This window comes from Diabrotica virgifera, chromosome 6, assembly GCF_917563875.1.
Source record: "Diabrotica virgifera virgifera chromosome 6, PGI_DIABVI_V3a".
NCBI classification, from domain to species: domain Eukaryota; kingdom Metazoa; phylum Arthropoda; class Insecta; order Coleoptera; family Chrysomelidae; genus Diabrotica; species Diabrotica virgifera.
The window spans coordinates 161,029,988-161,053,782 of NC_065448.1; the positions used below are offsets into that span (position 1 = coordinate 161,029,988).

The 23,795-nt window shown below is 33.7% G+C and overlaps 1 protein-coding gene across 1 annotated transcript in view; it reads right to left on the reverse strand.

Moving 5' to 3' along the window:
• Positions 1-23,795, reverse strand: part of LOC114335625 (plasma kallikrein) — a 133,314-nt gene that overhangs the window by 53,044 nt on the left and 56,475 nt on the right. The window contains exons 3-4 of the mRNA XM_028285890.2: positions 16,427-16,629; positions 4,126-4,262 (exon numbers count right to left, since the gene is read on the reverse strand). Of these exons, the coding sequence (XP_028141691.2) occupies positions 4,126-4,262; positions 16,427-16,629 (340 nt within the window). The remainder of the gene's footprint in view (positions 1-4,125; positions 4,263-16,426; positions 16,630-23,795) is intronic.

Consider the following 23,795-nt stretch of genomic DNA (forward strand, 5'->3'; position numbering starts at 1 on the left):
TCGTTAAGTATATTACGTCAGATGCCCTTCGTTGCTACGAAAAAATACATTCAGTGACATTAATGACAATTAATGTTTGAAAAATTATAAAAGTGATGACTTTCAATCGTCAAATATTTATAAAAACTGTGTGTTTAATGGTACTTACATAAATAAATTACAATAAAATGTTGGTTTTGAACAGTTTTATTCATGAAATAATCGCAACAAATTGCACTCGACTTCTGAAATTAATATAAAATTTTTGCTCTCGTGACACTTTGACATAATTTCACTCGCCTTTAGCTCGTGAAATTAAAACTGTCAAAGTGTCACTCGGGAAAAATTCAATAATTTCAGAGCTCTTGTGCAATTACTACTGATAATAATATTATTTTATTTAATAAATCTAGAACTAGAATAATTACCAAATTAATCACCGACGTGCCTTTTTTCTGTCACATACAATTTAATGCGTTAGGGAGAAATCGAAAAATTGTTACGCACTGAAAGATGGTCATGAAAAGGACTATACCTATCTAGATAAATTTGATATAAAAAAGGTTAAAACAGGTTTCTTGAGAAAGTATATCCGCATTGGTCCTCTCCTTTTTATAAAAATGTGCGAATCCAGAGGAGAATAGGAGATACGAAAACGACGAAATACTAAGAATGAAGGAAGTTTAATCAGGGTAACACTAGAGGAGGTTTTAAATTCCTGAAACAACTCAGAAAGGAATATAAAACACCTACTACTCTTTTTAGAAATAGTGAAAGATAAATGATTATTAGTGAGGACACAGCAATAAATAAAAAAGTAGGATGGAAAAAGTATTTCCAGGGTCTGCTAAAAGAGCAAGTACAAACAAACAAGCCCATGCAGTACCTGCTATCGATATAACAGAAGATCAGAACCTAAATAATGAATTAACATACTCTCCCACAAGATGGGAGATAACGGATGCCATTAAAGCACTGAAAAATAATAAAGGCCCAGGAATTGACAACAGACCAGCTGAAATACTTAAAATTGGAGGACACACACTGATAGATACATAATTCAGGTTGAGTGGCTCGATATCGGAATTGCGGATGGACGATCTTTTTGCGGACGTGAAAATGGTTTTAAAACAATGGAGATTTGGGTAATGTAGCGTTTTGTTGGAAATGTATAGGCATTGAAATATTTTAAGTGTTTCTTAAATTTATCTGTTTCTTTAAATTACGTGCGATAAAAGATTCTGTAAATAACAACAATAATAGTTTTTATTGTCTTTGCTATAAAATTTTCAAAAATTATCAAATATATTAAGAACATTAAATTTTTTAAGGCAGTCTATACCTGGTGGTTAATCGCCAAACGGCAATGGAAAATTTATAATATTAAATTTTTGCTTTCTTGTTGTTTTATTTCAAAAGTCATGAGATACTATTGGTATAGGACTAAAAGATGTGTTGAAAATTGTTAACGAACTTAAACAAATTCCAAAATTTTGTAAATATCTATTTAAATAATTTGCCAGAGTATTGTAAACGTTAGGGCATACGTAGTGCACAATGTTTATAATGGTAGGGGAGCCCGAGCGGGGATTTTTGCAGTAACTCGAGCGCGTCAGATTATCACATGGGGAGAAACCTTTTACCCTGTAAATTTACCCCTACCATATATTGGATATTAATACAAGGGAGTTTGTTAAGGGGGATCCGAAAAAAAATCTATCCTAAAAAAAATATCGAAATCGTCAGATTAAGATAAGGTAAGTTAAGTACGTGCAAAACAGTGTATATTTAAAAAATCTGACGGTTTGAGCGGGGCGTAAGGAAATGGGTCACAAAATTTCACAAGAAAAAAGCAAATATTTCGAAAAATAAACGTCAGATCGAAAAACTAAAAAAAACGTGTTCAATATTTTCAAAAATATATCGAATGATACCAAACACGATCCCCCATTGAGAGGGGTGGGGGTAAATTTAAAATTTTAAATAGGAACCCCGCTATATTTCGCGAAATCAACATCAGATCCAAAAACTTCAAAATGAACGTATTCAATATTTTTTAAAAATCTATAGAATGATATCAAACACGAGCCCCCACGGAGGTGGGGTGGGGGGTTACTTTAAAAACTTAAATATGAGCCCGTAGTTAATAAAACGGGCTAGATTGTTGGTCGTTGAAATTTATGGAGAAATATCTATTTGATAAGTAGGATTTGATTAGGAGGAAATAGTTACTGGATAGTGCTAATTTTATTTTGTAAAGCTGACCCCTGTGCCAAACTGTGTCAAACGCTTGTGAGATATAGCGTGTGATATATAGCGTTGCAGTATTTCCTTTCTTCGAGAGTTTTTGGTATTTCATTTATTATTCGATAGACTTGTTGTTTAGTAGAGTGATTTTCCCAAAAACCAAACTGATGTTCTTGTAGTAATGTTAGGAATTCATGATCTACGTATATTCTTTGTAGCAGCCATCTTTCAAAAACTTTGGTAACGATAGGGAGTAGGCTGATGGGTCGATAAGATGTTACTTCATTGGGCTCTTTGCCTGGCTTAAGAATCAATATGATTTCTGCAAATTTCCATATTTTTGGAAATTATGATAAGCTTAGTATGCGGTTAAAATATAACTGGTAGCATAATAATGAAGAACCTCATTGAGAAGAAGTACAAAACTAAGATAAAGAAGAACAATCCGGTTTTCGAACAGGAAGAAGCTGTACTGGTAATATCTTCTGCCTCAAACAACTAATAGAAAAAAAAAATTAAGCACAAATCAAGAAACTCACCTCATGTTTATTGACTTGCAGAAGGCGTACGATACAGTTCCTGTAAACAAATTCTGGAACGTGTTACGACAGACGAATATTAGTGTCACCTTAATTAAATCCTTAAGAAATTCGTATGAAGGGTCAACATCACAAATAAAAACTGGAAACAGATTATCGCAAAGCTTCCTGGTTAATAAAGGTCTAAGTCAGGGGTGTTGTGTATCACCGACCTTATTTAAAATATAGGTTGCAAAAGCATTGAAAGAGTGGAAACGAAAATGCAAAGGCATGGGTGTAGACCTTTGAGAGATTTGCTTATATACATTGCAGTTTGCTGATGACCAGGTTGTTATAGCAAACGATAAAGATGATCTAGAGTTCATGGCAAGGAAATTAAAAGAAGAATATGGAAAGTGGGGACTAGAAATTAATACAAAAAAAAAACAAAATACCTGCCGCCAATAGGTACCGAACTATCGAACATCACATTAGAAAATAATGAAATCATCATGCCCTGCGACCATTACACGTACCTAGGAATCGTTTTTGACACAACGGGGAAAGAAGATGAAGAAATAAAGAGAAGAATAACACAATCCAGAAAAACAATAGGTTGTCTATACAGCGTACTGTGGAGTCATGAAATAGGAAAAAGAAGAAAATACAATATCTAAGAATCTCTTATTAAAAGCAGTCTATTTTACGGAGCAGAAACTTGGCGGATAACCGAAAACAACAGAAGAAAACTGGAGGCAGTAGAAATGGACGCTTTTACAAGATCAGTAGGAGTGTCACGCAGAGAGAGAATACGTAATGATGAGATAAGACAGCGAATGGGGGTTGACGGCTCTCTAACAAAAGACATAGAAAGAAAACAGCTGATATGGTACGGACACGTCCAGAGGATGGATATCTCAAAACTCCCTAAAATAATTATGCAATGGGTACCACCAAACCGCAGAAAGAGAGGAAGACCCAAGAAATCTTGGAGAGAGGGAGTAACGAAGGCGATGAGCGCAAGAGATCTTAGAGAGGGCCAATGGGATGATAGAGTGTCATGGAAATTAGGCATCGGACAACGTCGCAAGACGTTTTAAAATCGATTGATATATATAATAATGAAGAACTAAAGTTAGCAGACCCTGATGAAAAAGTCGAAGAACTAATTAGCGCAGCATGTCAAATGTCCCTTCCGATCAAAATTTTTACTCCTATAGAAGTCAAGAAAGAAATAAGCAAACTCAACCCACGAAAGGCCCCATGTTATGACTTAATCTCGGCACAAGTACTAAAACAATTTCCTCGTAAGGTCATTATTATGCTAACAGTTATATTTAATACAAAATACATAAAATTATTTTCAAATTTTTATAGTTACCATATGTAAGTCTGCTGGGGCTAATTCCTTAACTGATCCTGTATCTTGAGTATCAAGTTCTCCCAAATAAATCCAGATATCTTTTAAATTTGCAGCTATTATACAGTGGGCAGCGGTAGCTACAAATTTCCTTGACACTAAAACAAAAACAGATTTAAATTAGCCATATAAAATATATGAGTTGAAAAGAAGACCTGGCGCATGGATAAACAGCATAATGATACCAATGTTCAAAGAAAGAAGACAAAGAAGACCCCAACTATTATAGAGGTATAAATCTACTGAACACCGCACTTAAGCTAACCACAAAAGCCCTAGCCAACAAAATCAATAAACTAACAACTTTATCAGATGAACAACAAGGATTCAAATCCGGAAGATCCTGCGTAGACGCCATATTTGTACTGAGACAAATCACAGAAAAGGCCATCGAGTACAGTAAACCAGAATATCTATGTTTTATAGACCTGACAAAGACTTTTGATCGCATCTAAATCGGAGACGTCTTACACTTACTGTATAAAAGAAACATACCAATCATTATTATACAAACCATCGAAAACATCTACTTCCATAATCGAATACAGGCAAAGTAGTGCAATTACTGAAGGTGGATATGAACTATTACCTTAGATTTCGTTGAACCTCCATCGATTTGCATGAAAATTGGTGAGTGGTTAGAGGATATCTCAAGGAACAAAGGTGACATAGTGCCAATTTGCGTTTTTACCCTGGGGGTGGATGCTACCCCTTCCCGGGGGTGAAAATAATTTTTTTTAAAATAGCCCCATAATTTGATAGAGGGAAAATTATAAGCAAAATTTGTTATATAAAGTTATTAAAATAAATCAAAACTTTTGATTTATTACAGATCAAAAATTTTAATTTTTCGTGAGAAAAATGCATGTTTTTAACCGATTTTTCATAAGTAATTCAAACACTATAAGTTTTTACAAAAAAGTTGATATTACCAAAATTGAAGACGATAAAAAATGAAATAAACTCCTTACTAGAAAAACTCTTTAGTGTTCACTAAAAGTGAGTTATAGGTAATTGAATGTATATTTTTTTCGGCGAGTACCCAAATCTAAGTATTCAAGCTTAAATAACGGGAAAATGATACATCTTATAACATAAACTTATTAAACATTTGTCAAAGTACTTAGAAATATCTATTAAATGAGCCCCCGAACAAGTTAATAGCATTAATATTTCTGCTACAATTTTTTTTCAAAATTTATCTTTTAAGGATTTTTCCACAAAATGTTATTGTCTTTTGTAAATAACTCCATTAATTTTTATGATATCAGGTTCATCTAAAAACGATTTAAAAACTAATTCCAAGGGGTATTAAATCGAGTTGAATTTAATCTTTTAAAACCCTTACTTTTTTTTAAATAAAAGGTTAAATTGCCCCGGTTACATGGTTCTCACAGCAAAATTTAAGCTCTAAACGATTTAATCTCGGGTATTTTTTAACCTAGCGAAATAGCAAAAAGGTAGAATATTTAATACAAAAAAATTAAATTTGGTTATATATAATTTTTTACGTATATTGAGTATTTCTGGAGTTATTATCAAAAGAATATTAAAATTACGAAAATTTTAAAAATTCTGATTTTTTAAATCACTTTTTTTCAAAAATGTGCATTCTAAACCGGTAAAAATTGTTGAAATCATTACTAATGCTAATATAAAGAAATTCTTGTAAGGATTAGTATTAATTTTAATTTTTGTGGAAATGGCGTATGTTTCATTTTTCACTTTTTCCTAAGAAATTCGAAAGGGTTCTCTTATTTTCATCATAACTTGCTTAATTTTGATGCTATTAACTTCTTCTAGAGGTCATTTGATAGGTATTCAGAAGTCATTTGACAAGTATATAGTAGGTATATTTTATAAAATATATAGTTTTTCCATTATTTAAGCCGAATACTTAGATTTGAGTACTCATCGAAAAAAATATGCACTCAATTGCCCATAACTCACTTTGAATTAACATCTGTTTAGTTCTTTAAGTGAGGAGTATATTCAGTTTTTTATTATCTTTCATTTCGGTAATACTACCTTTTTTGTAAAAGCTTATAGTTTTTAGCTATACGTAAAAACCGCTTTACAACGTGCATTTTTTTTACGAAAAAATAAAATCTTTTATAAAAATCCACAAGGAAAAAGTTTTCCTGTAGTTGGCTGTATACCATGTGATATAAAAAACAATAAATCTTGTATAAAAGGTATATTTAAAAAACCCTCAAAAGGGCCACATCAAATTCACATAACTAGTTTTCGACTGGTTTACCAGTCATCATCAGTGCTTACATGCAATGTACATGCTTAACCACCAAGATAGTATTACAAAAAAATATGTGGGTCAAAGCCCAGTAAAAGTAGTACGTCAAGGAAACATTGGTATAAAATGCTACCTTAAGCCTGGATGTTTAAAATATTATCTAATTTGCCTTAGGTAACATCCGAGAGCTAGGTATGACTGGTTCACATGTTGGAAGTGAGACGGCAAGACCAGGCTTAAGGTAGCATTTTATACCAATGTTTCCTTGACGGACTACTTTTACTGGGCTTTGACCCACATATTTTTGTGTAATACTATCTTGGTGATTAAGCATGTACATTGCACGTAAGCACCGAAACCAGTCGAAAACTAGTGTGAATTTGATGTGGCCCTTTTGAGGGTTTTTTTTAAATATACCTTTTATACAAGAATTAATATTTTTCTTTTTTTTTTGAAGTTATACTTGTTTACGCGCGATATGAGGGTGAATTTTTATATGTTAAGACCTACGATCCCGGTGCATGCGCATTATAACTTTGTTCTGATTGGATGTTCAAATGACATGTCAAAAATTATCCAATATGTCAGCTGTAGCGCAGCTGTGGTTTGGACGGTTGACGGTTTGGTTATGTATGGTTGTTGGGTTTTAAAATTTGTGGGAAGAGAAACAATAAAGGTTAGTTAATAGTTATACTGCCTTTTTAAATAGTTTTCATATTATATTTTTGAAGTTATACTTCAAAATGTTTTAATTTATGTATGTATCAGTCCAGAAAAGGCGTGGAAAGAATATATTAGTGTTTTTAGATATATTTTTCTACAAACGTGTTGAAAATGCAATTTTTAGGATTCCATAGGAGCGTTAAAAATGCTACTTTAAGGCACTAATGCTTTAAAATTTTTAAGGCACTGCAGTTAAAAGTGAATTGTCAAATTGTGAAACGTCAAAATATTTATATTTCATTTATTAACATTAATATTAATGGGAGCGTTCAAGTATTACGTAACGCGATTTTTGAAAATTTTTGACCCCTCCCCCCCCCCTACGTAACGCACTCTAATGGGCGTTTAACTATTGCATAACGGAATTTTTGGAGATTTTTGACCCCCCCCAACCTGCGTTACGTAATACTTGAACGGCCCCAATAATACAACTTGCGCAATTTGAAAAAGGTGGTTTAAAAGGTTTTTCATTATAATTTTGTGTCTTTGGATTTGTCTTCCTTGGGCGTAAAATAATAAAACATCTATTTTTATATTTCATTTGTCACCGTGATGTATAATTATGTATATCTGAAAGATAAGTAGCATGCGGCTTGATGGCCTTGTTGGTAGAGCATTGGACCAGAGATAAAAAATCGCGAGATTGCGGGTTCAAATCCCGGACGATTCATATTTTTTCTTTTTTTTTTTAATATTTGGCATTGTTAAGTTTTGGTTCATTTTTGGTAATTATTGTTAATTTTTTGTATTGTAACTGTTAAGTAGGTACATTTATTTCGTTGAAATTATATAATAGAAGTATAACTTCTTACGTGCGTACAAAGTACACACATATTCTTTTTTTTTTATTTTTTTTCTTTCATAACTCAAAAAATATTGACTTATGGTAATAACTTTATATAACAAATTTTGCTTAGAATTTGTCCCTCTCTAGATTTATGGTACCTTTTTTAATAAAATAATTTTCACCCCCGACAAGGGGTGGCATCCACCTCCAGGATAACAGCGCAAGTTGGCATAATGTCACCTTTATTCCTTGAGGTATCCTCTAATCACTCACCAATTTTCATGAAAATCGATGGAGGTTCAACGAAATCGGGGGTGAAAACCTTCAGTGACTGCACTAAAGATAAATGGAAAACTAACACAGTTTATACCAGTACAAGTTGACTCGTTAAGCCCACTGCTATAATAATGGACAAAATAATAGAAGTAGAACGTAAAGGTCATGGTTACCGAATGGGGAACAAAGAAGTCCAAAGATTATGTTATGCAGACGACGCCGCATTAATCGCCGAGACAGAAGACGATCTCCAAAGATTAACACGCATCTTCAATACAACAGCCAAGAAATACAATATGATAATATCAGCAGAAAAAACCAAATGTATGACAACATCTAAATATCCACTACGATATAAAATCTAAATTAATAGGAAAATAATCAAGCAGGAAGCAACGTTTAGATATCTGGGAATAGATATAACCAGTTACGGAGGTGTTGAAGGGAAAGTACGACAACAAAGCTTTAATGCAAGTAAAGCCGCGGGATCTCTTAATGACACAATCTGGAAGAACAAACACCTAAGACAAGACACAAAAGCAAGAATCTATAAAGCAGCAATTAGACCTATATTGACATACACGGCGTAGACAAGACCTGATACATCTAAAACGAGACGACTACTAGAAACAACAGAGATGAAAATACTTCGATAAATATCAGGGAAAAGTCTGTTGGATAGGGAGAGAAGCGTAAAAATAAGATCATGCAATGTAGAAGACATAAATGGATGGGTGGAGGATAAGAGAATGGCAAAGGATAGGAGAGTACGAATAGCACGAGATAAGTCACCAAATGGACGGAGAAGTATTGGCAGACCAAGAAAAAGATGGTGCGATAATTTAAACAATTTAGGAGGCTAATATTGAAGAAGAAACAGGCTTTAAACTCTACATACAACAAGGAAGAAGAAGAAGAAGAAGAAGAAGAAGAAGAAGAAGGAGAAGAAGAAGAAGAAGGAGAATAAGAAGAATAAAAAGAATAAGAAGAATAAGAAGAACAAGAAGAAGAAGAAGAAGAAGAAGAAGAAGAAGAAGAAGAAGAAGAAGAAGAAGAAGTTGTATAGGAATTTTCTTGTAAAGACATTACATAGCTGTGCACTCTTATTTTGTCAAATCCATATAATAATATAATATTACTTCGTCTTTCATATTATTCAACAATTTTTTGAACGATTTTATCAGAGTAATACTGTTATAATTTTATTAAACATTAAACTAGGGATGGGAAAAACCTACCGGTTATAACCTAAAACCGGTTTTTTTACTCCGCAATAATCGGTTTTTCCGGTTGTTTTTTTGTCCCGGTTATAACCGATTTTTTCATTTTAAAGTAATAACCGGTGAAAAACCGGATCAGTGAAAAAAATAATGAATTCAGAGAAAAAATAAGAGTATTTTTCGCCGCTCGCACGCGAACGATCAAGTTTCAGCTGACTGAAACCGATTTGATAACACTGATGACTGATATCAATTCGAATGGAGTATCGAAAAGTAAAGAGCAATGTAATTGTAACCTAATGGGTATTGACTATTGACTCAAAAAACCGAAAACCGGTTTTTTATAATAACCGGGTTTTTTGACCGGTTATAACCGCCAGGTTAAACCGTAGGTAGAAAAAACCGGTATAACCGAAAACCGGTGTTTTGTCAACAACCGCCATCCCTACATTAAACCTTTCGAATCCTTGAGGCGGTGGTAAGAGCGCCTACCTTTGGATCGAAAGGTCCGAATGGTCGTGAGTTCGAATTTCACCAGGGCAGGGTCAGAAATTTTTCGTTTTTATAATTAATAAATGAAAGTAGTTTCTGTCCTTGTGGGATGGGTACTCACCGGAGGGACCGCAGACGTTCGGATACAATTAGCGTCATTTTGCAAAAGTAACAAGACACTTACTCAACACATACACTACACATGACACTAGGTACCTAACTGCAAACATTCACCGTACCTACCATGCCAATGGCCACTAGGTGTCGAGGCATTAGCTGAATAAAAAAAATAATTATTATTATACTTAGTAACTATATTTCCCCTTAACTAGAAAAATATCGACCACACGAAAAAAATTGAAAGGAAAAAATTCCAGAAAGTAGCAATTGCAAAAATTGAAGTCCTCAGCATTCTGTCGACAAGTTGAAAGTGGCAGGGATATTAAATAAAAACAATTCCTATAAAACCAATCATCGCAATTTCTTGTAAACCTCAAAAATTGTATAAATTTTAATGTAGGTAGCCATATGAGAGAGACTGTTACGTCTTGATCAGAGAGATTTTGGTAGATGTCATGAATGTTTTGACCATGTTTTGAACCGGTGCTGAGTGAAAATTGTATTGATTGAATGGATATGTGAAAGGGAATGTGTCAAATGGCAATATATCTGTTTTGATGAGAGAGTAGGTTGAACAGAATAGGTACTATATAGTTATCTTGTGTAAACGCTAGATGTTGAGGGTAACCGAGAAGATTTTACAAGTTTATTTTTAGTGGTGACTGCACAGCCAACACACCAGTTGTAGTTTTAGAGGCATCGGTAAACAAAATTAAGTCATATGAGTTTTTTGGTATAATTTCTAAAAATGCTTTCTTTATAAGACTGTTGGGAGATTCATGTTTGTTAAAGATGGGAGGAAGATATGTAGGTGAGGATAAAATCCATCGCAATTCCACTGTATCACACTGAATGTTATTAATTTGGAGAATAAATAAGAGAAAAGAAGAAAAACCTATTTAGAAGAAATAGAGGACTCATTTGTGTTTCCATCGTCATTAAGTAGTTGTTCAGTGAGTTGGAGCCTTATTTTATTTAAAAGGGGTGTTATGCGATTTTTTAAAGATCTTTCTTAGATTTTGGTATAGATCCTGGTGAGGTCTTTCAGTAAGGAGGTTACGTCAAAGGTAAATTTTGCTTCTATATATTTGTACTCTCTTTTGATTATAATTTTCAGTATTGTTCTATGTATCCGAATTAATAAGTTTGTGATCTGGTAATTTTTGCAGTAGTTTTTGCTGCCCTTTTTATGTATTGCGGAAACATAAGACTCTTTCCACTCTGCCGGCGTTTCAGCTCTGTTAAATTAATTCTGAAATAATTACATCGGTTAGTAGACTAGCGCCTTAGTTTTATATTATTTTATTAGATTAACAGCTAAAAATTGTATAGTGGGTACATTTCAATACATAGATATAAAGAAATGATCAAAAGATAACCGTTTTGCAGATTTGAACTACTGATAATAGATCATCATCTTTAAGGAAAAGGCATTATTTGATTTGATTTATCAAAAATTAATTACCATTTTCAATGGTTTGCAAGTGGCTTGCAAATTTTAGAAGCCTCGGAGGTGTAACCAGAGAAGGTTCCCATTGTTTTCAATCTGGTGGTATGTAGAGTAATATTTTCGGTATTATTCTATATGCTATTAGATTGAAAACTTAGTGTTTTGCTAGCAGTTGCCGCTAGGGCATCCCTGCTATTTCGTTCGTTGCAATCAGTAACTGCACCCCGGGGTTTGTCCTGGTTGGGTCAGAGAGAGCAGCATGTGTGCCTCCTGATGAGAGATTAATAATAAAAATAAGAAAAATAATAAAAATAATAATAAAGTTAAGATTAAAAATAACTTAAATTGGTCTGACCATATAGTGTCGGTGTGTAAACGTGTAAACTTCAAACTGTTTCTAATCCGCAAATGTTTTACACGAATATCTCTAACCTCAATGAGTAAACTTTACTCTATATACGTCAGACCTATTCTTGAGTTTGCCGGGCCAGTGTGTAGTCCAGATCTTAATCGTGATAAGGCCTTACTTGAAAATATTCAACGTAAAGCCACAAGGCTGGCATTTGACCGTGTAAGACCCAATTATGAAGATATACTATCCTTGGCTCATCTAACAACATTTGAGCATCGACGTCTTCGAGGTGACCTAATCACATCCTTCCGTATTTTAAAATATAATCTTGGAAACCTTAACACAATATTTACGCTAAATCAAGACGAACGATTAAGAGGCCATCGTTATAAATTAAAGAGGGAACAGACGACAACAAGATCCAGAATGAACTTTTTACCAAACAGAATATTTAATATCTGGAGATGAAGACACCATATCGGCAACTAGTGTTAACATTTTTAAAAATAGACTTAATAGTTCTTTATTTTCTTTACAAGACTGAATTATTTTAGGACGGCATTATTTATTGTTTCAGAATTTTGTTTGAAATTGTAATCTTTAATTTTTATTAGTTTTATATTTTTCGATACGATATTTATCTTTGTTTTGGATATTATGGGAGCTTTACAGAACTGAATTGTTTTAGGACGGCATTGTTTTATTGTTTCAGTATTTTTATTTGATGTTTGTTAATTTTTAACTTTATTCTTAATTTGTATTAATTGTAAAATAATATTTCTCTTTGTTTTTGGGAATAATAGGAGCTCGCTCCTCAGACATAATGAAAAATAAGAACAAGTTAAGATATATTAAAGGAAGAAAACTTTTTATTGATGATGACTATACGATCCAAGAAAGAGAGATTCAAAAACAACTAAGAGAATATGCAAATGAACAAAGACAAAAAGGTAATGTTGTAAAGGTTAAATACCAGAAGATCATTATAAATGATGAAATATGGAAATGGAATATGGAAACTGGCACAATTGAAAAAGAGAGCAACAGAGCTAAACCAAAAAACTAATAAAAGCAGAGGCGGACAAAATGATGACAAATTCGGCAATGAAAACGGAAAAAGAAATGGAACTGAAAGTTATAGATAAGAAAGGAGAGGTATGGAGAACAGCGACATGGAATGTTAGAGGAATAAGTGGAAAAGAGTTAGAATTAGTAGAAACCCTTAGCAACACAAACTATGCTGCAATAGCCATTACTGAGACAAAAAAAAGGGAGCTGGGACACAAATAATAGGAGATGGAAATCTATTAATATACAGTGGTGTAAAGGAAACTGAATGGGCCAGAGCAGGAGTAGCCTGTTTGATACCCAAAGATAAAGTAAAAGGTATAATAAATTCATCAAAAGGTTCATCAATGAGAGACTATTGAAAGTATCAATGAATTGTAGTAAAAGCGATATTATAACTTTGATTGTAATATACGCACCTGGAGAAAGTGACAAAGCAAACGACAAAAATCTATTTTGGGAACAACTACAGCAGACAGTAGAAGATTATGAGGGAACACTCATAATATTGGGAGACTTCAATGCTAGAATGGGAAACGAAAACATGAAATGGTAAGGAGCTATAGGTAGGCACGGAGAACACACAATTAATAAAAACGAGAAAAGATTGCTAGAGTTTTGTATAGATAATGATTTAGTTATAGCCAACACTTTCTTTGAACACAAAGAAATACACAAGATAACAAGAGAAATGCCCCAGCGAAATGAAAAATCAATAATAGACTTCATAATTTTTCCTCGAGAAAAAAGGAGTAAAGTTAAAGATGTCAGAGTGAAAAGAAGCTATGATATAGGTTGTGACCATTATCTACTAGAAGGAGTATTCAAGAATAACAACAAAGTCGAGGACCGAAAACAGATACAAAACAAAAACTATAGCGGAAGAATAAGAACCTATAAGCTGAGAAACTTGCAAACAAGAAATGAGTATACAGAAAAACACAGAAAACCAGTTTGCAAGGATTGAAAAGAGAAGACAAAGTAGAAATGTGGAAGAAAAGTGGATCAGATTTAAGGCAGTACTATTAGAAACAGCAGGGCAAGTTTGCGGGTATACCAGAAGAAATAATCATAAAAAGCAGACAAGCTGGTGGAACAACGATATTAAAAAAGAAGTCAGAGAAAAGAAAAGGCTATGGAAAATGTACATACAAAAAAGAAATCAAGAGGCATACGATAAATACAAGGAACAGCGCAACCAAGTTAAAATAAGGATAAAACAAGAAAATCAGAACGCCTGGGAAGAATTTGGAAGAACTATGGAAGAAAATAGTACCCAAAATACAAAATTATTTTATAGGGTATTAAAGAATATGAGAAGTAAAACGGAAATTAAACTACAGCAGATAAAAGATAGAAACGGAAATATAATAACTGAGGATGAGCCCATTATAGAAAGGTGGAGAGAATATTTCAAAGAACTTTTAAACAATGAAAATACAACAGCAGAGAATCGCACACAGATAACAGATGAAACACCTGAAAGAGGGCAAGAAGTCGTTTATGAAACTAAAATAAAGATGGAAGAAGTTGAAGATGCACTAGAAAAACTAAAAGTTGGTAAAGCAGCAGGGATCGACGGAATAGGTGCTGAATTATTGAAATATCTTGGACAACAGGGTAAACAAGAATTACATGACCTACTAAATTTAGCGTGGACAAACAAAAAAATCCCAGAGGATTGGAACATTTACGGAAAATCTACGAAATTATCCTAGAAAATAAACTACGAGAAATAGTTGAGCCTCGACTGGCGGATATACAAAGTGGATTTAGACCATCACACAGCGTACAAGATCATATATTCACACTACAGCAAATTACTGAAAAAACACTGTTAAAAAACGATACACTGTACCTGGCGTTTTTAGATATGAAAAAGGCGTTTGACATGGTCAATAGATAAGGAATATGGCAAAGCCTGATAAACAAGGAAGTAGATGAAGCACTTGTAAGTGTAATAAAGAGTTTGTATGTCAACACAAAAACCAGGTCAGAACAAGAAACTTAATCTCCGGCGAATTTTCTAATAACGACTGGGTTAGACAAGGTGGAGTGTTGAGCCCACTGTTATTTATTTCCGTTATGGATGAAGTTATTAAAAAGTGTTGGAAAAAAACTAAAAAATGCGCTATAGGGTATAGAAATTTGCAACAAATAAAAATTGAAGCCTGTGCACTTGCTGATGACATTGAATTAGTTGCAAGAACTGAAAAGGCTCTCGCAGATAACATTAGAATTTGGGCCGAAGAACTAAAAAACTACAACGTAATAGTAAATATGGAGAAAACTAAAGTAATGACAATAGCCAACAAAGAAGCAACTGTAAATATTGAAATCGAAGGGCAAAAAATCGAGCAAGTAGACCTCTTTAAGTATTTGGGAATAATGTTAAACAACAAAGGTACACAAGAAGATGAAATTGGAAACAAAATAAAATTGGCAACGAGAACTTATTATTCACTGTATAAAAATTTCCTAAACACAAAAGAAATATCGAGGAAAACCAAAATGACAGTATATAAAACTGTATATATGCCAATTACAATATATGGGGCAGAAAACTGGGTACTTAATGACAGACAAAGAAAAAGATTAAAGCTACAGAAATGAGATACTTAAGAAAAGTGGTAGGAGCAACAAGATTAGACAAAAGAAGAAACGAAGATATAAGACATGAATTACAGGTAAAATCGCTCAACGAAAAAGTTGAAGAAAAGAAGTTAAAATGGGCTGGACACATGATAAGAATAAGTGGTGAGAGACAAGTGAAAATGACATGGGAGGCCAAAGCAGTGGGTAAAAACACGAGGGGCAGACCAAGGAAAAGCTGGAACACTAGTGTAAACGAAATACTCAAGAACAGAGGAACATCGTGGCAAGAAGCAAAAGTTTTAGCAGCAGATAGGAAGAAGTGGCGTAAATTTGCAGAGATTATTATATAAAGGAGGAATCCTCGACACCTAATGGTAAAAGAGGCAACCGATTATGTATTTATGTATGTAGTAGCTCGCTTCTCTGCCCTTATTTGCTTTATAATAATAATAATAAGTTTCGAATAATAATAATAAAGTTTCGAAACCGGTAGAGGTGCTTGTTGCACTCTCTTATTGAACTAGAATATGATGTGGCTGTAGTTTCGTGTTTCAACGAAATTGAAAATGGTTATTCATTTTTTATTTACATGTTTACTCTGGAGTACGTAGGGAACCATTCTCGTTGGAACTTTACCGCTCTGAGCAGATGGGACGTGAATTATAAATTGTAAAATTCCCTCACCTTCTTTAGTCTCAGCATCCGTTATGGCTTGCAAATTTTAGAAGCCTCGGAGGTGTAACCAAAGAAGGCCCCATTGTTTTCAATCTGGTGGGATGTAGAGTAATATTTTCGGTATTATTTTATGTGCTGTTAGATTGAAAACTTAGTCTTTTGATTTGATTTACTTCAAATCTGCATAACATGAGTTCCATAATTTGTAATTTTCTTTCGTGAAGAGTGCTTGTGCATACTTGATTAGGCTTACCTAATACTCCTCCACACTGAAAAGTCTTCACCTTAATGTATGCTTGCCAAGGGAACTGCGCAAAATTAGCTTCTCTTCCTCCAATTATACGCTTCGACAATACTCTTTCAAAAGACACGCCGCACTGATCATAATTATCTTCCAACAATGGGGAGAAGTCGTCAATCCTCTTTTGCAAAGTGAGTCCAGCATTATCTTCAAACCTAATTTAAAAAAATAAATTAAAACATCAATAAACGAATACAAAGGAATATAGGTATAAAAATAATAAAGATTGAGTTATTGACAGACTTGAATTGGCAATCGAAAACACGATTTGTATGCCAAAGACAATCTTTAATAACATAAAGAAAGGCAGTTAAGACTTAATTTCGATACATTTCATCTCATAATTAATTTCATCTTTTTGGAATACTCTGAGCGAGCTGTGGTCTCTGTGATAGAGAGAGCATGGAACAACTTTATTTATTTATTTATTTATTTTAAAATAAAAATGTATACCATTTTTACTCAGTTGTAATGAGAAGCCAAAACTGTCTTAATTTTTACTTAGTTGAGAGAGCGCAAACCAGCACTCTAATCTACGATTTCGCCTCTTATTGGAGGCATCATCAGAGAGGCATATGTTTGCTATCTCTGACCCAAGTGAAAATTGATGTTAGACAACATGGCTTTTCTAAAGGTAAGTCTACATGCACGAACTTAATATTGTATACTAATTTCATTGCTAATTCAGTTGAACAGAAGGGTCAGGTTGACGCTATCTACACAGACTTCTCTAAAGCCTTCGTTAGAGTTAACCATGATTTGCTTATTGCTAAATTAAAAGGCTATGGATTTGGAGGTAAAATAATTGAGTGGATAGGTAGTTATATATCTGGTAGATGTCATATGTTAAATATGGAAATTGTTTATCTCAATAAATATCTGTAACCTCAGGAGTTCCTCAGGGGTCTCATATTGGGCCTCTCTTATTTCATATATTTGTTAATGATATATCCTCAGTGATTAAAAGTAGTAAATTTCTAATGTTTGCTGATGACCTTAAAATATTTCGAAAAGTAAATAACCTAGTTGACGCCTCTTTGTTACAGAATGATATTAAAAGCTTAGCTAGTTTGTGTGAGGTAAACATGCTATACTTACAATATAAAAAAATGTTTTAAAATTACTTTTGGAAGATCAAGAGAGTTTGTAAATTATGATTATTGTATAAATAATGTACCATTAGAGGCACGTCATAATATTAAGGATTTAGGTATAAATTTTGATTCTAAATTAACTTTTAAATATCGCCGAAACTTCAGCTAAAGCTTTAAAAATGTTGGGATTTATTCTAAGAAACTGTAATCAGTTTTCAGTACAAACTTTAAAAATGTTATACTTTAGTTTAGTCCGATTAGTTTTGGAGTATGGTTCTCTCATTTGGTCTCCTTCATATTATAACAGTGACATCTACAGTATCGAGAGAGTTCAGAATAAATTCTTGAGGGTATGTGCTTACAAGATTGGCTTTATTAGACAGCAATACCCATATGATGATATACTGTCAATACTAAATATCTCACCACTACATCATAGAAGGTGTCAAGCGGATTTATGTTTCCTTTTTAAGATTATTATCAATGGATATGTTCAAGATCCAGAGTTACTAAGTTTAATAAATTTTAATGTTAATACTAGAAGAACTCGTAACACTGGGATTTTCAACATTCCATTTCACACTACAAATTATGGTCAAAATGAACCCATTACAAGAATTTTCCGTACTGCCAATGAGCACAGCAATAGTTTAGAGTTATTTGAAATATCTATAGCAACATTTAAGAAATCAGTTAAGAGATTTTGAGCATTATTTAATAACTTAAGTTGCTACTTTTATTGAATGTTGTTTAATTTTAATTTTTGGTTTATTTTTTCCCGCTACTTATTGAACCTATGCTTTGTAAAGGTTGACGTCGTATTTTTGTAAAAATGGTATATCCGTAAAATAAATAAATAAATAAATAAATAAAATTTTCAGCTAGCTAGTCCCCGCATTGCAACTAACGTGATGGTGGTAGGTGCTGACTGAGCAACATCTGCTAAATAAAAGTCAAAGTTTTTATCCTAATAAAAATATTTAAAAATATTTTTAAAAGATATTTAATTGAAAACTTATTGGATCATTTTCCTGGTTACAACTCCATGGCTTCTAAAAATTGCAAGTCATATGAAATTCTAAAAATTCTAAAAATTCACGACCCTGTCTGTTCAGCGTGGTAAATTCCAACGCAAAATAGACCTATGTTACTCAAAGAAGTAATACTAATTCGAATAAAAATGTATACCATTTTTATTCAGTTAAAATGCGAAGCCAAAACAGTCTTAATTTTCACTTATGTAGTTCCGAGAGCGCAAACCAGCACTCTAATCGACGATTTCGCCTCTGACAGGTTTGCTATCTCTGACCCAAGTGAAAATTTTCAAGTGGGTCTTAAAGCTGGCTGAAAATTTTCACTTGGGTCAGAGATATCAAGCTTATGCCTCTCTGATGATGCCTCTAATAAGAGGCGAAATGGTCGATTAGGGTGCTGGTTTGCGCTCTCTGAACTAAGTGAAAGGCTATAGCGGGATAAGATGGTCAAAAATGCCCCCGCACCGATCATTCCCGCTACTTATTTTTTCGATACTTACTTACTTAGTCCTAAGCCTTTCTACCTTTAGGTGTAAGGCTGGTGGAGTTGAGTTTGGCATTGTAGTCTCCATGCTTTCCGATCTTGCGCTAGGTTTCTTGCACTTTCCAATGTCAATCCCTTCTTCTCGACTTCTTTCCTGATTTCATCTACCCACATAACTCTTGGTCTCCCTCTTTTGTTTTTCCCCTGCACTCTCGTTTCGAACACTCGTTTTGTTAGCCTCTCGTTCGACATTCTACACACGTGCCCGAACCATCTAAGTTGTCCTTCTACTATTTTTTCATTGATTGGTTCTAGTTTTAGGTTTTGTCTAATTGTTTCGTTTCGTATTTTGTCTGTCCTTTTTCTGTTTGCTATTTTCCTCAGGAACCTCATTTCCATAGCATTGACTCTGGATTTTTGTCTCCCCGTCAATGTCCATGTCTCGCTGCTATACATGATTGTTGGTCTAACTACTGATTTAACGACTGCCGTTTTTACTTTTTCCGGTATCCCTTTTTTCCCAAAAAATGTTGTTTTCATAGTGTTAAATAAGCTTCCTGTTCGTCCCATTCTCTCGTTTATTTCCATGTCTTGTTTACCATTTGATTCGATTATTACTCCTAGGTATTTAAAATATTCCACTTGCTCTAGTTGTTTCCCGTCTAATTCTATTGCGTGTGTCTTCCTCGTATTTGAAATTATCATTGTTTTTGTTTTCTCTGTATTAATTTTCATATTTATGTTTGATAGTTCTTCTTCTAGGATTTCAAGATTGTTCTGTAAGTCTTCTCTGTTTTCTGCTATCAATACCATGTCGTCTGCAAATAGTAGCTCCGATAGTTGAGTCTGTTTCATTTGCCAGTATCCTAATGTTAGTTTTCTCATTCTTCTCTTGGCTTTCTTTATCGCTTCATCCAGTACCACTGAGAATAGCAGTGGACTCAGCACGCATCCCTGTTTGACGCCTTGACTTGTAGAAAATTCTCTGGATTCCTCGTTATTGGTTCTTACTGTATTTGTATTATTTTTGTACATATCCTTTATTACTTCTATTATGTGTCTGTCGACTCCCCTTTCTGTTAGTGTCTTCCAAACGTCCTTTCTTCGGATTCTGTCAAACGCCTTTTCCAGGTCAATGAAGCACATATGTATCTCTCTATTTTTCTTGATTACCTTCTCACTTACTTGTCTTAATGTGAATATTAGGTCTTGCGTGCTTCTGTCCTTCCTGAATCCACACTGTGTGTCTTCCATAGTTGTTTCTATTTGTGTTTTTATTCTTGTCTCTAGTATTCTTGCTAATACCTTCCCAGGGATACTTGATATGGTGATACCTCGGTAATTATTACAGTTTCTCTTGTCTCCCTTTTTGTGTATTGGTAATATAATGTCTTTCTTCCAGTCCTTTGGTAATTCTGCTCTATTTATGATATCATTCATTAGTTCTTTCATGCTATCCATTCCCTCTGTCCCCATGAATTTTATCATTTCCGGGGTGATATGATCCTTGCCTGGTGCTTTGCCCAGTTTTACTCTTTCTATTGCTTTCTCTAATTCCTCTCTTGTTATGGATTCCACTTGTTGTTCTTCATTCCTTTCTTGTATCTCCCCTATGTTGTCCTTGTCTACATGAGTTAGCTCTTTGAAATGTTCTCTCCATCTTTCCATTATTTGTTTTTCTTCTGTTAGTACGTTTCCATTCTTGTCTTTTATATTCGGCATCGTGTGCTCTTTCTTTTGTCTGAGTTGTTTTAATGCGCCGTAGAAGAGTTTTTGGTTTTCCCTATAATTTTTTGTCATTTTTTGTCCAAATATCTCCCATGACCTTTCCTTTCCTGCTTTCACCGCTATTTTAACCTCTTTCCTTTTTTCTTTATATGCTTCGTAATCTTCCGGGTGTTTTGTGCTTAGGTATCCTTTCCATTTGTCTTTTTTGTTCTTTATTTTCTCTCGTATTTCTTCCGTCCACCATTCTGTTCTCCTCATGTTAGTGTTTGCTATTTTTGCTTTCCCGCAAGTTTCCTCAGCTGCTTTGATTATGCTGGTTTTTAGATATTCCCATTTTTTTTCTATATTTGTATTTTTTGCCCTACCTTTCAAAGTATTATCTAAATTTTCTTGGAATTTCTTCTTATATATTTCCTCTTTTAATTTGTAACTTTTTATTTTTTCATTTACTACCTTTCTTCTCTTTTCTTCTTTTTCCTCTGTTGTTCTCATTCTCATTATTACTAGATGGTGGTCACTGCCAATCTCCGAGCCTCTTTTCACTTTCGTATCCTGTACTCTTTTCCATTTGTTGCTGCTTACCAAAAAGTAATCTATGATTGATTTTTCGTTTCTGCTGTCTTGTACTCTCGTGTATTTGTGTACTTCTTTATGTTTAAATTTTGTATTTGTTATAACTAGTTTATTCTCCATACATATTTCTATTATTCTTTCACCATTTCTGTTTAGCATTTCTTCTCCTTCTTTTCCCATGCACTCCTCTATTCCGCTGTTGTTGTTTCCGACTCTACCGTTTAGATCTCCCATTACAATTATGTTTTCTTCCCCATTATCAATTTGCATTTGGAGCTCCTCGAAAAATTTATCTTTCTCTTCCTTTCTTGCATCTTCATTTACTCCGTAGGCTGTTATTATTGTCCATATTTCTTCGTCCATCAGTTTAATTTTCACCGATAATATTCTCTGGTTAACATATGTTTCTTCTATAACGTGTTGTAGTCTATTCGGTGCAATTATTATCCCGACTCCTTCTTTTGCTCTCTCTTTTGTATCCGCTCCTACCCAAAGTAACCAATATCCTTTGTGTATTTTCTTAAGACCTTTTCCTTTCATCTTCGTTTCTGTTATTCCTAGTATTTCTATTTTTTGTCTTATCATATCTTCTACCAGTTCTTCCTCTTTTCCATTGATGCTTCTCACATTCCATGTTCCCATTTTTATCTCTCCTTTTTTCTGCAATCTAGCTTTCCCCTTTTTCCTATTTTCATCCTTGTTTACCTTTGCATCATCTTTTTCCCTATCGCTTTTCCCATTCATTGCCTTGGTTGTCATTGTTGTGGGTCCGGTCTCATTATTTTCTTTTAGTTTTTTGAAGTCCCTTCCCCGATATTTCTGTGAGTTAGTATAAGTTTCTCTTTATTATGGTCCCATTTCCACTCCTTTCCATTAATCTCCAGTTTCATATATCCTATCTTCGTAGTATTACCTTTGTCTTTTTCTTCTTTTGCCATTTTCCTAATTTTTGCTTGTATTTCCCTTTCCTTTCTTGTTAAATCTGATTCTATATACACCTTTTGTCCCTGTAAATTTTTCAGTTTTCCTTTGTTTTTTAGTACACTCATCTTATCCGTTAGGTTTTCCATTTCTGCTACAAAGATTTGGTCGCCGATCTTCACCGCTCCTCTCAGTCTGACCTCTAATTTCAGATTTCTTCCTATGAAGTGTTCTACTGACTCCTTTACAGGCTTTCCGTCGGTAGCATCTAGTGTTAGGCCTTTTAATACTATATTATTTCTCCGTCTATCTTTTTCCAATTGTTCTATTCTATTGTTTGCCATTTTTAAACCTTCTTCCAATTTTTCGTTTTTTTCTTTCAGTTCCTTAATATATTCCATCGTTTCTTTTTGGTCTTTCCGTATGGTTCTTATTTCTGCCATCATTTCATCATTTTTCCACATAACTTCCCGCATCATTTTTATCATCTCTTCATTTGTGTCGTTGCTTTTATTCGGTATTCGTCTCGTCAGGTTACTCTTTTCAAAATATAATTTATCTTCTTTATATTTTTTCTTCTTAGATTCTTCGTCGCCACTATCAGATAGTTCTTCATTCTTTCTATAGGTTTCCTTTCGGATTGTTCCTGTTCCGCCACTGGCCATTTTAAATTAAATGTTAACCTCAGCACTAATATAAATATTATTATTATACACTTAGAAGTTTATTTTTATTTCGCACAAGAACGCTTTTTAAGTTTAACGATTATCGATAACGATAGGTCTTTTAAAAAACCGGTGTTTTTATTGTGATAGGTTTCGAATTCGAAATTACCTTATCGCCAATACACCCGCCACACGACCTCTCGCCTCGCTTGCCAAACTCGAACTCGAACTCGATTTTTTCGATAAAGGATATAAAATTATGCCCTCATGCAAATTTTTAGCTTCCCAAAGGTCCTAGAACTTCTTAAATCGAAAAAAGAAGAATTTTTAGGTTTTATTTTTTTGTGAGCGCAATTTTAACTTAAAAAATCTGAAAAAATTCGAGATGATGTGTATTTTGAATACAAAACAGTCTGATTTTTTTCAGATTTTTGTAGTAAAAAATGAGCTTAGGAAAAATTTTTGAAATTTTCAAAAAAATTTTAGGTTATGTAAATATCATTTGGCCAACTTGTAAATAGTATTTTTTTGTGTGTTTTTTGTCGTTCTGTCGAACGGCAGAGGCAGAATTTTTATTATCTGAGCGGAAAGAACAAAAAAATTGAAAAAACCGTTTTTTGCTGTCTCAAGATGCATCTCGGGACAGCCAATTTTAGGATTTAGGATCCTGACTACAACAACTAAAAAAAGCACTAAAAGTGTGAATTTTGTCATAAAATTTGGTATGTGGGCTTATAATAATATTTGGAACAACTTTTAGAAATAACTTTTTTCGATATCTCTAACGCGAAGCAAATTCGCATATCGAAAATTCACCCTGTT